The sequence below is a fragment of the Coffea arabica genome, chromosome 5c, assembly GCF_036785885.1.
Source record: "Coffea arabica cultivar ET-39 chromosome 5c, Coffea Arabica ET-39 HiFi, whole genome shotgun sequence".
NCBI lineage: Eukaryota > Viridiplantae > Streptophyta > Magnoliopsida > Gentianales > Rubiaceae > Coffea > Coffea arabica.
Window position 1 is genome coordinate 3,241,694 of NC_092319.1, and position 17,221 is coordinate 3,258,914.

The following is a 17,221-nucleotide window of genomic DNA, read 5'->3' on the forward strand; positions in this document are numbered from 1 at the left end:
GTTCATTGAATAGAGACACAAATTCTATAATTGAAAAGTATAGTAACATGATTAAAATTTCTTTTTTCTTTTTTTGAAAGATACTCAAAATCATATTCACATGTTTTTATATGAAGGATATAGTTTGTTGTAAAATTTTTCTCATCAATAGAATTATCAACTAGTTTTTTTTTTATTGAGTTATAGAGGTCTTGATTCCAATATTGCAATGTTGAGACTTCCTTGTTTTTCATGATTTTCTTATCTTTATAAACAATAGTAATAAACAATGTGAGTGAAAATTTCTAGAGTTTTCTACAATAAAAAGGTGTAGGATTTATACAATAGAGAAGTGGTAGAAATATAAGGTTGTGATCGATTTCTTGTCTAATCTATTTTCGTTTTAGTCACATGTGTATTTTTTTGTTAACTATTTTCTATTATGAAAACTAGTAGGACATTTGAAATTATATTATTGAATTAGTTTACATTTGATCTTTTATATTTTAATTTTTCTTATTTAAATACAAAGTACATCATAACTAGTGGAGGCATGTGTCTCTGCTGGCCTGTCAGAAAAATTTATCTTTCAAGAAATATTTGTCAAAGTTTTACTTATACCCCTCACTAATTTGCATTAAGAATTTTTTTCACTTGGCTATTGAAGCCATTTGATGAAAATTATTAATAAAGCAAACAAAACACTGATTGTTGGCTATAACAAATGTGCATGAATTACCCAAAAAAAATTACAAGTATTATTAGCTTGTATCATACTTGTATTGATATTATTTTTGATGTGCATATATCGTTATAACTATTTTATAAGAACTAAAAAAACTTGTTATTGTTTGAAAAAATTTAATATTGGAACTCTTATATTTGTTAATGTAAGGTGTTATTAATTTTTTTAGTAGCACTAAACTCATTAGAGTTTTTGGATGAGCTGCACATTACTCGTTAATAATTTAAATAGGCACTTTACCTCTAATTTAATGTTTCCTGACTACAATATCCTCAAAATTTAGACTTTTATGGTTTATTTTTCTAAATCTCTTCTTACCTTCTTCTATTTTTTACTTTTTAATTTTCTTTCTTATTTGCTATTTGTTTCCTTTCTATTCTATTTATTTTTTTCACCACTCACTTAAAAATAATATTAAAAATTATTAGATTTGGGTTCTTATTTCTTTCTTTTATTTCATTTCCTCTTATAAAATTAATAACGCCAAAGTATAAAATCCAAGACATAGCAAAATATGCATGATGTAACTCTTTGAATGATAACATATATAAATATATGTATGATGTTCACCCTATGCACTTTAACATAAATTGGATTGTCAAATTATCAAATTACATATTTTTTTGTGCACATGAGAGGTTCAATAATAAAAATACATGGAAGAAAAGGTTATACTAAGGCTTGAAATAAAAGTAAAGAAAAAACTGACCAAATCTATAAATCTAATATAATGCATATTGAAACATAGGACTTTGGATAAAGAATGGATGGTAGGAACAAAAAAAAATAAAAGAAAATAACAAAAAAGAGCAAAAAAAGAAGGAACAAAAGAATATTAGATATAAAATAGGAAGTAAAATGCCTATTCAGAAAATTGAGGGTGCAAAGTATAACTCATCCCAAACTTCATATACCAAAGAATAACTTTCGATAATTTTGAATATTTTCTATAATCATTTTCCATACTTAGATTTTCCAAAATCTAAACAAATGAGAACATTATGGTAGTGACAATTCGGGAGAAAATAGAATGTTCATAATAGCAATGAAAATGATAGATATTAATTAATCATTTAAGATAATTTAGACAAATGTCATTCATTTTATGTGCCATTTCAATTACTTTATTTAAGTGGTGCCGCACTAGAATCAAGTATTAGCTAATTGTTTTCGATGACTTTATATCAAGCAATATCAAAAAAAATCAACAGATAGGATATTATTAACAAAATGAAAATTATAGCTTCTAGTTTTTCAAGTGCAAACTAATGTTGCAAGAAGAAAAAGCAATTAGTATTGCTGCATCTATTAGTATGGAAAACAACATCTCAAATTAATCAATCGCATGTAACAATTTAGTTATGAATTGCACAATAACCAATCATGCCACTAACATGGAGTCAACTAATTATTCCACCAACATGAAGTCAACTACAGTTGATTATACTAGTCGAAGAATTATCTAATTCTGGTATTAATATGTAGAACACTTCAAATATAAAAGAAAACTACATACAAATAGTAAAGTATTATCATTTGTTTTAGTACTTCTAACACATGTTTAGAGGAATAAGGATTCACGAACATTTTAAATCTGATTCTTCTAGTGGAGATGTATCGAATTTATTGCCCAAAGGCATAAAAAATGAAGGTGTTGGTGTTGTAGTAGTACTCAATGTGTTAATTACTAATGAAGAATCTAAAGGTTGACAAAACTTGACTCTTTTTGAAAAGACATACATGTATTTTATGTGTTTGATACTCACTCAATACACATGAAAATACTAGCAAGATTCTAATAGGTCTTACCCTTTTAAAAGTGTGATAAGCACTTTCAAAGCAATTTCAATTTTTAAGTGGTGCCTTACTGAAAATATTTGAACTATATACTTTGCACATTATTTGGCACAAATACAAAGAAATATTATTATTTTTTGCAAATAAAGCCTACATTTTAAACAAATGTGATAATTTTAGAAAATTCTCACATCAAAACATCATATTTGTATTTCATTGCCACTAAAATTTTTTAGTAAGTTCTATATGATTTTTTTTCCAAGATCACTTGGAATATATAGTTAATATTTATTTTGTACCTTAGCTCACTTATGAGTTGAAATGTGGACACTAATAAAAATAAAAGGTTAATCTCAACAAAAACAAAAGGTTTTAAACAAACTTTAGCATTCACAAATTATTACAATGAGCTGTTTCCTAGATTTAAACATTATAAGGTCTAGTAATTACTTTATATATGAGATATCATTTTGAAAAACCTTCCAGATGGATTCTAATGATAAAGTAGGCACAAACTCAAGAGCATAGTATAAAAAGTACTAGCATCTGTAAAATTATATAACAATATCAATGATATGAACTATATGTCAAGTGTTGCTTAATACCTGCAAAAGTCAAATATCTACCTAGTAGCACACAAAACCAACGTTAAAACTAGAAGTAGATTGACATCACACCTTTCCAAAAAATGAAAAAGAAAAGAAGATGAAGGAATACAAAAAAAAGGAGAAAATTACCTGAACAGTGAGTTGATGATCTCTGGATCTGGAATTCGTGTGGAATTTGGTGATTTGTGAACTTGTGGTATTTGTTGAAGGTAGAGAAACAAAAATATGAAGTTGTTGATGGTGTTGAATAGAGAAATTGCAAATTTTTAGAGAGGGTTTTAGAATTAGGAAATTAGGTTTCTTCGTTTAAGAGGAAGAAGCTAGAGCTATTCATTTCTTTTTTATGATATTTAATAATTGTATACAATTTGTTAAATCATTTTTTCAGACAATTTATGAGGCATATGCTTTTAACATCCAACTTTAGAGGTGCGCCCAAATGTTTGGGCGTATGCCCTTAGTTCTTGGGCATATACCCCAGAACACCTTTGCCTTATGCGATCATATAGGGGTAGTCTTGAAACAGGCCACCCCGTGAACGCCTTTCAAAACATTGAGTAGTCATAACTCCACAATTATTCAATCCTCTAGCAAAATTTTGGATCAATTCCTTCTACCTAATTGTCAAAAACCTCAGTTAGATTTTGCACATAATCCCTAAGTGGCATTGTAAATTCATGGTGGTTACAACAATATTAGCAAGACCAATGGTAGAGAGATCTTAATTGAATTTTACTCATGTCATGGATATGCATCTAATTCATTGTCCAAAGGCATGGATGCTGAAGGTGCTAGTGTTGAGGATATGGACCAACACACTAAATTTTTTGTGAAAAGTTCTAATTAGTAAATTAACTTGAGTTGATTCTTCTTCTGGATCTTTATAAACTCATAATTAGGGATGGCAATGGGGACGGGTGCCCGCCAGGGCTCTCGGGGCGGGGGGTGGGGCGGGGGCAGGGGGGAATTTTTCCCCCCCGCTTAGAAATGGGGCGGGGGGCGGGGGAGTATACCCCCGCCCCATCCCCCGCCCCGCCACCCTCAAAAAAATATATATAATTATATATAATATGTAAGTTAATTAGTTATAAACTTATGATAATGATATTATTAGTTAGATGTATTATATAATGTATATTAGTTTATGTAATATAATTGATATTATCAATTATATGAATAATTATACATGTCTACTAATAGAATTTATTAATTAGTTATACTAAATTTACTAATACATTTATACTAAATTTCTAATTACACTTAATAGAATAACACTTTTTTCTCAAAAAAAGCACAAACACAATAATGAATTAGTGATTGTATTTGTACTAAAAGTGAAAACTTGACTATTTTAGTTATATTTATTTCATCATATTGGATTGTATTCAAATAACTTCTGTTTGATTGTTTTTATGAGTTTCAATTGTAAAATTACAATGAATAATAATTTGGTGATGTGTTGATATTTTAGTATTTGATTATTTATTCAAATTTATCTATGATAAAATTATATAATAAAATTTTATTAACCCCGCGAGGGAAGCGGGGCAAGGCGGGGGTCGAGGGTAATTAATAGGCAACGGGGCAGGGGGCGGGGGAGGGGTCCCCCGCCCCAACCCCGCCCCGTTGCCATCCCCCGCCCCAACCCCGCCCCGTTGCCATCCCTACTCATAATACTACTATACATCCATATATATGACTTGATTCTCTTTCTTGGACCTATTTATGGATGCAAACGATTCTCGGTGTGTTTATATTACAGTGAGAAATTGACACGATGTTATCTAACATTTGAGAATTGGAATGCATGATTTTGTTGGGAAGAAATATGATATTATCATTTGTATAACTTGTTTTTGGGTATTATAGAATTGCAATTATATATCTTATAACATTAGGCAAATGTTTTTAGAAATATTTATCTTAATAGTACACTACATTGTTAATGAACACTTGAATCTTTTCTTTAGTTGTGTATTTTATCAAATAGGGAGAACAAACTCTTGCCATGTGTAGGTAAGATACATCGATCCAGCAATAGATTTAGTTGAAACAATCTTATCACCATGGCTCCACTGCTCTCTTTTTAGTTCAAACGATCATCAAAGTACAGGTATGTAGTGTGTTAGTGCGAGTATCTCGAGATTGTCCTTAGTATGGATTCATTAATACTATAGTATAAGCATTTGGATGATCTTTGAGCATGTCACAAACCAAAAAGAAAGCACATATAGTGATGTTTACTTTTATTTTCATATTCATCTTGGTTAATTGGTTTTATTTTAAATATATAATTTTTGGTTGAAGTATACATGTTAGCCTCTCTTTTTTTTTTATTGAAACCCTAGATTCATTTTTTATTTTGGGACTATTTTTCAAATAATCAATTGTTACTGTTCTAATTACAGGACAAAGTCCCAAGGAATGCCTCGACAAACATTGAAGAGTAAAGTCCACTTGCTAAAGTTGATAGTTGATTTGCCAATTCCAAAAATTGCTATTTTTATGCGCCTAATTTCTGAGATTGTCCACTTATTTGCAGTGTGCCAGATGCGGCCTGGATGTATGTCGATCCAGAAACTGGGGAACTTCGAGGCCACAATGATCGTTAACTCTATAGATATTTGCTTCTCACCATCATCAAGCTTTTTTCCACAACCTGTAGAAATCCCGCATTTCCCATCTTTCTTTTTGTTCTGCTTCTTCTCGTTGGTCATACATGTTAGCCTCTTATTCTTTGTCACTGAACATTTTAAGCTATAATGCAAGTATGTAATCCGGATTATTCTTTCCTCTAGAGTTTAATATTCCCATGAAGTAGATCTTTTTAGCATGTTCTTTATTTAGTTTTTCTTCAAATTTTCTTCCTTACATTGTTATAATCATATCACATGCTTAAAACGATACCTTTTGGGACATCAAATATTTTTATTAATATGTGCAATGCATGCTCTTATAAAGATAGTGAGTTTTAAAGAGAAATAATTTTGAGTGTATCAACTTAAAAAGAACTAGGGTGCTTTTGAAGGGTTTTTTCTAAATCATTTTTAAAAAGTTCCTATACATACTTTTCAAGAAGTATTTTTTGATAGTTCTTTCTATATATGTAAGGGATAATTTCAAAAACCTCCCTTGGGGTTTCTGCTAGTCTCACTGGCCTCTCCTTTGGTTTTCAAAATATCAGGCACCTCCCCTAAAACTAAGTAGCTGATAACAAATCCCACCCAATTCAAAAACACAAATAATATAAAATTCGTTTCAAGAGAGAGAAACAATTTGATTCCACAACAGCCCTCAAGATTTGCATTAGTGTGTTAATTTGATATGAACAGTGCATAACTAATGCAACAAGAATGAAATTTCAGAAGGTGTAAATAGAACTGATAGAAAGGCAAAATTTTTGTTGCACTTTGAAAATTGGAAACCAACATCTCTTTTTGCAACCCTTTCTAATAACATCTATTTGCAGCAGCCAATGTGTAAGACTCTATATAACAACAGTATGAAGTGGCAACAGAGGATAAGCTAAAGCAATAGTTAAATGAAGTGAGCAGCTGTAACAGCTAGAAACAAACACATGGCTTGTTCAAGCAATACACGTGAATCATGGTAATAGAAACTATCCTATGCTGGTTTTCTTGATTAACTAACCAGAAATTAGAAAAAAAAAAAAAAAAAAAGGTCATCAATTCGCACTTTCTCTATTTAGAAGTCATCCACAACTAATATCTCGCATCTCAATTCCATACAAAACAACACCTATGTTCCATAATAATGAAACAAACAATCAAGAAACTCAAGAAAAAACACTATAATCCATTGCCGAAAAATCTCAAAAAAAAAAGAAGCAAATCACACAGAACATAATACAAAGTACATAATGCCATATTTTCCATTTTACGCACAATCGAAGATAAGATTTAATCACTTTTCAAGTCATTATTAAACATGATCACCAACAACAAACTTTAAAATCTGCAACCAAAATATAAAATTTTCCAAAATTTTGCAGTAGAAAAATCTTAGAGGCTAACATTGAGACATTCACAATTACCAAATTTTCCCGCTCTTTCCGTGAGACCAAATTTCCTCTTCAAACTTTTTGAATTTTTTGAAAAAACTCAATTTCTCTTACTCTAATTGAACACTAAAATCTGATATATTGCTTCAATCATGTACATCAATTAGAAAAGGATGTTTAGAATTTGCACCCATGGCAAATTAAAAATTATTTTATCCTCCAAATTGTCATTAATTCAGTTAAGCCTACTAATTGAGGGCTTGAGTAATAATGTCAACATAGTTGCAAAATATCTTATTAGTTATGAGGGTAATTATGTCATTTTGTCGGAATCAATTTACGAATTGAGTCCAATAACCTGACAGGGTAGGTATATGATATTTTGAAAACCTTAGGGGAGCCCAATGAAAATGTCATAAACCTCAGGGAGGTTTTTGAAATTATCCCTATATGTAACTTCGAAGTAGACAATAAGACCATGATTCAAACTTTTAGTATTTATATATTTCAAACTTACTATGATTCAAATATCTCATGGGAGGTAATTGCAAACTTAGTATTTATTTCCTGTAGATTATGATTCAAGACTAGGATTTGTCTAAAATTGCCTAAAAAGCGATACTAAAACAACAAGTCATTAAGAGTGAAATGAAGGACAAAGATAGGGTTGTGCGTATGGGGAAGGCAATTTATGGCTGACGGGTAGATAGAGTTGCAGGTTGGGAAGAAAGCATGACAGGACTGGGTGAGAGATAGGATTGCTTGGTGAAGGAAAGGGAGGCAATGCTTGTGGGAGTGGGAAAGAGGTAAGATTGTGACGAGAAGGGAGACGGGGCTGCATGGTAAGAGTTACAATGTAAGAGAGAGGTAATGTGAGGGAGAAAGATTGGGGCTATCAGTTGAGGAAGGGTGATCTATATCCAAGCAGTTTGTGAAGTTGCGGGAAGGAATGAAAAGTGGCAGGAAAGGGACAAAAAGAGCTGGCTCATGGGTAGACGATGGCAGGGAGATGGGGTTGCTCACTAGTGGAAGGGCTGGCATTGGTGATTTTTAATGTACATATTGGTCTAATTCATGTATTTTCAATATATTTTTTTTTTTGACAAAAGATTTGCACCTCCAGCTAGAGCTGTTAATCGAACCGGGCAGCTCGCGAGCCGAGCTCGACCCGGCTCGATAAGAGCTCGGCTCGGCTCGTTAACAAAGAGAAACGAGCCGAGCTCGAGCTCTAATAGGTACTCGTTTAATATACGAGCCGAGCCTGCTCGGCTCGTGTAAGCTCGGTAGGCTCGAAAAATAAGGGCATTTTCGTCATTTTAATGTGTATGGGGTACTCTGGTCAAAGGCATCTCCCGTCCGTCTGTAGCCCTAATTCATGCTTTCCTCCTTTGGTCTTTCATTTTCTCCTCCCACAGCCGTCACCCCGCAGCCTCCATTTTCACGCCACCGTACGCCGCATCCCTCAGCCTCCATTCTCACCACCGCCATTCTTACGTTCCACAGCCCTAATTTTTTATTTCCCCTTTCTGTCATCTATTTTCCCGTTCCACAGCCGCAGCTGCCATTCTCACGCCGCCGCACCCCGCAGCCTCCATTCTCACGCCGCACCCTGCAGACTTCATTCTCACCGCCAGGCGCCATCCCTAATTTTTGATTTCCCCTTTCTGTCATCTCTTTCCCGTTCCACAGCCGCAGCCACCATATGGAGCAGCGCCATACGGAGCCACCTGGGATGTCATGTTTATTTGCAGAGAGTCAAGTAAATTAAAGCAGCTGTCCATTTTGCACCAATTGCGGTTTTTTTAATTTTTGAAATGCAGATGGCTGCTGTTGCTGCGTTGTGCGTGCAATATGAAGCTGATTTTTCGACCCAACATGAGCTTCGTAGTCAAAGCATTGCAACCTCTGTTAAATACCAGGCCTGGAAATGCTGGTGAAACTGGTCAGACGTAGATCTGTGGCCAATTTTTGAGTTGCTAATGCTCCTCAGGCGAAAAATACAGGAGCTTGAGCAAAAGTCTCTCTTTCACTTTGACACTGGATAAGTGTCAAGTGTATATGATATATATACATATATATATATATATATATATATATATATATATATATATATATGCAGCGAGAGAGATTTATTTCCAAGATTTTAAAGTAAATTTTGTACTCGAGAACATCCATCCGTGTTCCTTTCTTCTTCTTCTCATTATTATTATGCCCATCGTTGTTGTTGTTGCTGTTGCTACTGCTATTTTTGCCCCTCCAGTCCCTGCTCTATTCTGCTTACATTTGTTTGTTCATGTTCATAATAATGATAAAATGTAGCAGGATGTTGTACTCAAAATGTGGTTAATGACCCCCTCGACAGAGTGATTTACATAAAGCATATGTGGGTTTACTTTTTTTTTTTTGGCTTTTGTTTTAAATAAATAAATAATAATACTGCTGCTGCTACTAGTACTAAAATAGAGAGTATTGGAGTGGTGCCAAGCCAAATTAAGAAGTTGAATGGCGAGCTCGAGTTCGAGCTTCGAGCTCGGCGGCTCGATTTCAAAACTCGAGCTCGAGCCCGAGCTCGAGTTTTCTATCAGCACATCGAGTCGAGTTCGAGCGCCTTATAGAGCTCGAATTACTAATCGAGCGAGCTCGAGCTAGCTCGATTAGAGGTTCGAGTTGAGCTCGATTGTCCTATGCTCGAGCTCGACTCAGCTCGTTTAACAGGTCTACCTCCAGCCAAACGAAACCCAAAGTGTTGCTCATATTGTACCCGAATACTGCATAATAACCGAATAATGCACCAACTCCGGGAACAAAGGCGAAAGCTCCATAGCAGTTGGTGTCAATAATCAAGATGCGGGACGTTTGTAAAGCATGCATGCGCCTTTGCTCATACTGTATATACTTTTAAGAGAGACATATATATATATATATATATTATCATTTCGACAAGAAAAAAAATACGACACAAACTCAGAAACCAAAAAACATGACAACGAGAGCCTCTGTAAAATTATATGACGAGGTCATCAATAAGAAACTATGTATCGAATGCAGCTCAATACAACAAAAGCTAAATATTTTATCCAGTAGCAAATATTCTTAACAATTATTCAATCCTCGAGCAAAATTTTCTATCAATCCTCCCGCCTAATTGTCAACTACCTCAATTAGGGTTGGCTCATAGTCACTAGGTGCCTCGTAGCCATGCAAGTTCATGACAGTTGCAGCAACATTAGCCAGGCCAGCACCAGGGAGACCTTGACGGAATTTCACCCCTGGTGCCAATCCAGGACCACCAATTGCAATGGGTACCTACACAGAATCCAATTATATTCATGAAGAACTACTTAGGCAAAAACACCAATTTAGTAAGAAATGCATGTCACAGTTTTCCCACCCAAATGATAATACCACATCACGTCGGCAAGCACCAAGAACAAGATGCCAGTATAACTATCTAATCCTGGAACTCAGATTTAAGGAGTTTGTACGTACCGGCTCCAGTGTGTGAGAGGTAAGAATTTGAACGTTGCCATTCTTGTCCAGAAGAGGTTCCCCTTTCTTGTTTCTCTTCACCATATCCTCAGCATTTCCATGATCAGCAGTTACAACATATATTCCACCCACTTGCTCAATTGCATCAAGGATCATCTACGAACAATCAAACAAGTTCATTCAGCAATCAAGAATAATTCTGCTAGTTTCATCAAATAGTCCTTTACAATTAAAACACCAACCAAACTTCTGTAAGCTGCATCTCATGGCGAACTCCCCTGGGGTTTACTCAAATATCACAAACTTTGCCCAACTCCAAAAGTATGGTACTAATTCAAATAAACAGCACCAAATTGATAGTGCATAAAGAGCCAACTTACATCATGCCCCATCTCATAATGATGACAAACATGGATACAATTTGAAAGAATTCGATTTTTATACTGAATTCTCCAATTAATCAGTCCTATAAATTCTTTGTCAGAAGATAGCCAGACAGAAACTAGTATCGACAGTGTCCAGCTCTCAAACTGCTTTGCAGCACAAAGTCAAACCAAAGACAAGGAAAAGTAAAACACCAACTCAAATAGCCAACAGCATAAGACGATAGATTTCTAACGTGTATGTAGGTTTTGAAAACCTGCACAGGCATAAGGTCTCTCTCCTTCAAAATATTCAGTCTGAAAAAAATGAAAGCCAGCATATCCTCACAACACACAGCAATTAAGACACTCAAGTGAAACACACTAGCATAAGTTGCTGCACAAAGTGAAATTGTAAAAAACTAGTTTGATTATTTTTTTCTCCTCAAATTTTAAAGATAGGTTAAAGCAAAAAGAAGCTGCCAGCATTACCTTTACAGCATCATCTGCTGCCTTGCAAGCCACAACTGTTGCTTCAATATCACCTGTATGCCCAACCATGTCACTATTTGGTAGGTTCACTCGTACCTGCAGGGACATCACCACCATAGTTAAAGGCACTCATTAAGTTGTTATAGTTGAAGAAAAATGTTTTAACTTTGAACCTACAAGAAATTTACCTGGTGGAACTTGCCGCTGAGAATAGCATCTCTGGCCTTCTCTGCGATCTCCAAAGCCTTCATCTTTGGCTTGACATTGAAGGTGATTCCACTATCACTAGGAATTTCAACATATTCCTCCTTTGATGGGTCAAAATAACCAGACCGATTCCCATTCCAGAAAAAGGTGACATGTCCAAATTTAACAGTTTCGCTGTGGACAAGAAATAAAGTAATTGTATTTGATTACTCAGGTCAATACAATTCATGCACAATCAAATTTACAACCAAATAGCAAGATCCCTAAAGTAAAGATTCATATCAGCGGCATTTGCTCCATAAAAGTTTCTCCATACACTTGAAAGAGCAAAGGATCCCAAAAATCACCAAGCTTGTCAACAAGTATAGTCATCAAATGTGGTACCTAACAAATTCCTCATAATAAGCATAACATAAAAACTTTGACTAGAGCCATGTCCAGGAAGCAGGAGAAAAAATATCCCCAGAAAACAAGAGATCAATGAAAAAAACTTGTTCAGAACATTCAACAATCTCATCCGCTAAATGCAAAACAAAAATAAAGAACTGCATTTATACCAACACACCTGCAAGCAAAAGTACTAACGCCATTATGCACTAAATATTCACCAGATGTCCTCTCAATCTCAGGAGGAGAAACCAGGTAGTGACTGGGAAGCTTCAGTTCACCATCATACTGAAGCATTCCAGCATAACGAATTTTAGGGAATCGAACTCTGTCAAATTTATCAAAGTCTTCATACTCGAGGGCCTTGGCTAACATAACCATGCGATCTGCGCGGAAGTTGAAAGTGACAACAGCATCACCATCCAAAATTGGACCAACAGACTTTCCATTCTCATCAACAATAACAAATGGAGGTAAGTACTGGTCGTTGGCCTTGGGTTCCTCCCTTAGCTTCTTGACAGCCTCAACAGCATTTGTAAACTTATGTGGAGCTTCACCAAGAACTTGGGCATCCCAACCTCGTTTAACAACATCCCAATCATTCTGCAAAGAGTTAGTACCAAGTATAGTAAGTGCATCTACTAAACTAGGAAGGAAGAATTACATACCCTCACCTACCATATAAAAAATGTGGCTAGCACCTATTACAGTAGTTGTGAAGTAACAAAAGTAAAAGAAACATTATTTAGTCAGTGTCGAACTTCAGAAACATTGGATCAACTTTTAGACCAAAAATCATGTCATCCAACAAAATCAGTTAGGAACCACATCCAACTCCTAAACAATGTACAAGCACATCATCAACATTTTGAGGATGCATTGTTTGCATTTTTTTTTTGGGGGTTAACTTGAATATAAGCCCAACTCCCTACCACGATAGAACAACCATACTAGCACGAGCATTGTTTGCACATTTTTGTGAACATGTGCATTAGTGTATACACATCAAGAAGTCCTCATGAAACTGGTCTACTACATTTGACGAAAGGGCTTCAAGATGGAAAACGAAAAAAAAAAAAAAAAAGTAGAAGTCGAGTCCTATGAGAAAAATGTAAGGCAACTTATAAAAAGACAAAGCATCAATGATACCAAAAACAGTCACCACAAACAGCTAAACCAAATAGTGTAGCAGCACGTAAACAAAATGTAAGATGCAACAAACACACTTTCAAAAGAATTGACCATCAGTTGACCAGCAAAGTTCGCTAGTTATTTGCAGAAGAGAAGTTTTTAAATAAGGCAAAGCAAGAATCCAGAATTTAAATTGACAGCAGCCTCCAAAGAGAATCAAATATTGACGCAATATAGTCACCTATGCCTTAATAAAAAAAAATGAGCACATGAAAGTAATTACAAAGCACAACATCTCAAGAAAATAGAAATGAGTGCACACAAAAGTCAAACACCTATGCTTTACCTCATAACGATCCATTGTGACATACATTCGTCCGCCACCAGATGCAATCTGTGCATCAATACCTTTCTCTCGCAATTTAGCAAGATCATTCTCAAGAGTTTCCATAAAGCCTACACTTGTACCATCCAATACATCACGTCCATCAGTAAGAGCATGGACCCGAATTCTTTTGGCACCACGCTCACTGGCACCTTTAAGCAGAAGCTGTACCATAAAAGTAATACCAACAGTGATTTATTCTGCTTAGGTCAGCTAAAGTATAAACTCATTATGAGGCTTATTCATTGAAAGGAGAAACTCATAGACAGAAAGGTAAATCAATCTTAAAATCCGCAAAATATACCTGTAACTGATCAAGCCTAGAGTGGACACCGCCATCACTCAACAGCCCTATGAGGTGTAATGTTCCAGTTTCAAAAGATTCCTTGATATATTTGAAACCTTCATCATCATATATCTTTCCAGACTCAAGAGCTAAATCAACAAGTTTTGCTCTGTCCAAATGCCAAGAAATTTAAATCATGTCCAGCTCTAGTTAGAAAATGTGAGTGTTGAACTTTAAAGACTAGTTAAAGGGATAAATTTAGAACTCCGAGATGAGCTAATGGTAGTGAACAAAGTAATGCTGATAGTTTCGAACAACGAGAACACTCATTGGAGGCAAACTAGTGCTACAAAATAATTCATCATTCAAAAATATTGTCTGTGCTCTATTAGTACATTCAACCTCAATAAATTAGAAAATTTTCATTAGGAAACCAAGAGATTGCTAAAGAAAGCAAGCTATAGAGAAAGGGTCTATGATGGCAGGTTCATATGGTACAGCTACATTGCATTCCTGACCTAAAAAGGAAACTCGTTTAATGCATTATATGTTAGTCAAAGTGACACAAAAAACAAAAGAGAAAAACTGCTGGTAATGATTCGCTTGATAAATCAAAGTTAAAAAAGAATTCTACAATGTCCGATCAATATTTATTAGTACCAGTTAGCAACAACTAACACAAGAAGATGCTAATCTACTTATAACGTAGTAGTCAGCGAAAAATATAGAAGAATTATGCAAAAATAAAAATTCAAAATACAAGACAGCAGTTTGCTAGCTCTTTAGACCTTGCTTTTAATCAAGCCTCAATAAATTAAAATAAATTTTGACTACATTGGTTACATTTTATTAAAATTAAACTGGACTTCTGCTTTTCCTTGATCAAAATAAAAGTCAATTCTTACTATGTCCTAATAAAAAATTTCAAAAATTATTCTAAATGGTCAATTTGGTTCATTATAATTGCACTTATTACAATCAATGAGTAAGTAACAAATACTAGATGGTCAACTAATTGAACTAAATTTAATAAATGACACCAAACATCAAACTAGGTAAGTCACTACTCAAGAGCACACTCGTATAGATTTTCCTATAGACAAAACAGTTTCCATAATTTATTTTAATCCCAGAAGCAAAACATAAAACATAAAAAAATTTACGGCAAACTGCACACTGCTTAAACACAATTCAATGATAAAGACCATGCAGCTTTCATTTACATAAGTAGTACACAACGGCGAAAAAAAAGCATCCCACAACCAAAAAATAAAAAACCTCAAAATTTTCTCAGTCTTCGATAAGGGAAATGTTAAACAAACCAAATCATTTGTCATAAAAAACAAATATTTGGAGAAAAAAAAAAGAAAAAACATAGATCTTACCCTTGAGCATAGATCCTGCCAGCACCAAGGGCGTTATGACCAACCTCGCTATTCCCCATATCATCATCCGTGGGCAGCCCCACAGCTTTCCCGTGAGCCTTCACCAATCTCCACTTCTCAGGAGCACCCTTTCAACCCAAAACCAACAAAGCGAAAACAAAAGGGAAAAAAGCCAGCAAACCCAAAGTTTCAGCAGCATAACAAAAATGATACGCAAAAAAAATCACAAAAAAAGCTCAACTATTACATTCTTGAGGGAATCCATGACAGGAGTTTCGGCAACATGGATACAATTGTATTGATTGGGATTGGCTTCACCCCATCCATCCAAAACCACCATTGCAATAACCTTCCCTTTGGGAAGCTTCGGGTGATCATTCAATTTCCATGAAAATCCTGAGCTACCCATTTCTTTTCTTCCTCTTTTCTATCGATTCAATCACTCAACACTACCCAAAAGAAAGAAAAAACCAAATAAAAATCCCAGAAGTTAATAAATCCGCTACTGCTGCAGCAACAATAGATCACAACCAGAACCAGATCTATATAAATTTCAAAACAAATAAATATAAAAACCACTTGGGTTATCGAAAAAATTGAAAATATGAAAACAAAGAAATATAGAGAGAAAAACCTGTTTGTAGAAGCAGGAAAACCAGTAAGATGGCTGGATTTGATTCGTATATATATAGAGAAAGGAGGCTGGCTTGGGGAGCGGTTAGTTGATTTTTATTTATGGAAATGGGAGGAAAGGACGAGAAAGAAGAGTCGCCAAGGCGGCAGAAAACGTGATGTTTAGGTGGGGCTTTTTTGATTTGTTTCTTTTTACTGCGATAAGACCCCGAAGTTCTGGAAATTATGACTGAATCCCTGCAATATACGGTTATTTAACAGACAGGTCCTCTATAGGATGGAGGGGATTAGCAAATGTTTTGTGCAGGCAATTATTCATGGTAGAGGGCTAGAGGCTCCCACCATATTAGCAATGAAGCATGGAGATAGGGATTTGGAAGAGAATTTGAAATCAATGGTAAACTTATCGATTTATAATTATTATTTTAGATATAATGAATCTTCCTCGAATATTAATAATTCAACTTATAATTATATTGGAAAGATGATAAACGAATCGAATTTTCTTTAAAAAATAAAAAAGCAGGCAAGAAATTTAACAAAAAGAAAAAAGAAGAAAAAATAATCATGTCTCTGCATTTTAGGCCGTAAAGATGAACTATGGTTCTATCCTTTTTTTTTTAATAACCTCATTTTTAGTTTTTCTTAATTCTAGTAATTAGTGAGGGTAAATATGTCAGCTAATTTAGATTAGGCCATTCCCCCAAATAAAAATAGGAACCTACATCATTTCCCATGCCACTCTTTGCTTATAAAAATACAATAATGCCTTTATATGTGCATTGGCCACTTCTTTTTGTTGACTTTTCATTAAAATTATCAAAAGTAAAAGATACACATTAATTCATGTCCCCTATACCACATCAGTTTGTTAAATAATTACATTAAAGGCATACTTTTTCACCCAAAAGGGTATCTACTCAATTATTTAGGCAGGCAGGGCTTATTTTAAATATGCCGTAGTATATACCAAAGATGCTTCTTACAGTGCTTGTTTCACAAGAAGGTCTACTCCTCAAGTTGACCGCTGAGTATAGCAATTTAGCTTTGTTTTAAAGCAAGGTGCTATTTAATAAATCTACCACAAAAACTTTCATGATTCAGTAACTTTAATGAATAAACTCCTTGTTGATGATTATTAACTATTAAGTACCCCAATTAAACCCTTGTTTATTTATTTAACCCTACACAATTCGAGAGTTTAGAAGATAAATCATTAAAAATAATTCCGGAATTTGGCAGCACATAGTTTCTTGTAGAGATACAAATGAAAGTATTATTATTTTTAGGCTCATATTCTTTTTTTTTTTTTCC

The 17,221-nt window shown here is 34.4% G+C and overlaps 1 protein-coding gene across 1 annotated transcript; it reads right to left on the reverse strand.

Moving 5' to 3' along the window:
- Positions 1–10,117: 10,117 nt before the first annotated feature.
- LOC113690252 (2,3-bisphosphoglycerate-independent phosphoglycerate mutase) lies at positions 10,118–16,055 on the reverse strand. The gene is made up of 10 exons (XM_027208089.2): positions 15,909–16,055; positions 15,522–15,723; positions 15,275–15,402; positions 13,908–14,058; positions 13,565–13,768; positions 12,266–12,690; positions 11,682–11,874; positions 11,494–11,589; positions 10,640–10,795; positions 10,118–10,456 (listed from the first exon to the last, which is right to left on the reverse strand). Exons 2-10 carry the CDS (start codon positions 15,681–15,683, stop codon positions 10,292–10,294), a joined length of 1,680 nt encoding a protein of 559 aa, XP_027063890.2. The 5' UTR covers positions 15,684–15,723; positions 15,909–16,055; the 3' UTR covers positions 10,118–10,291.
- Positions 16,056–17,221: the final 1,166 nt, after the last annotated feature.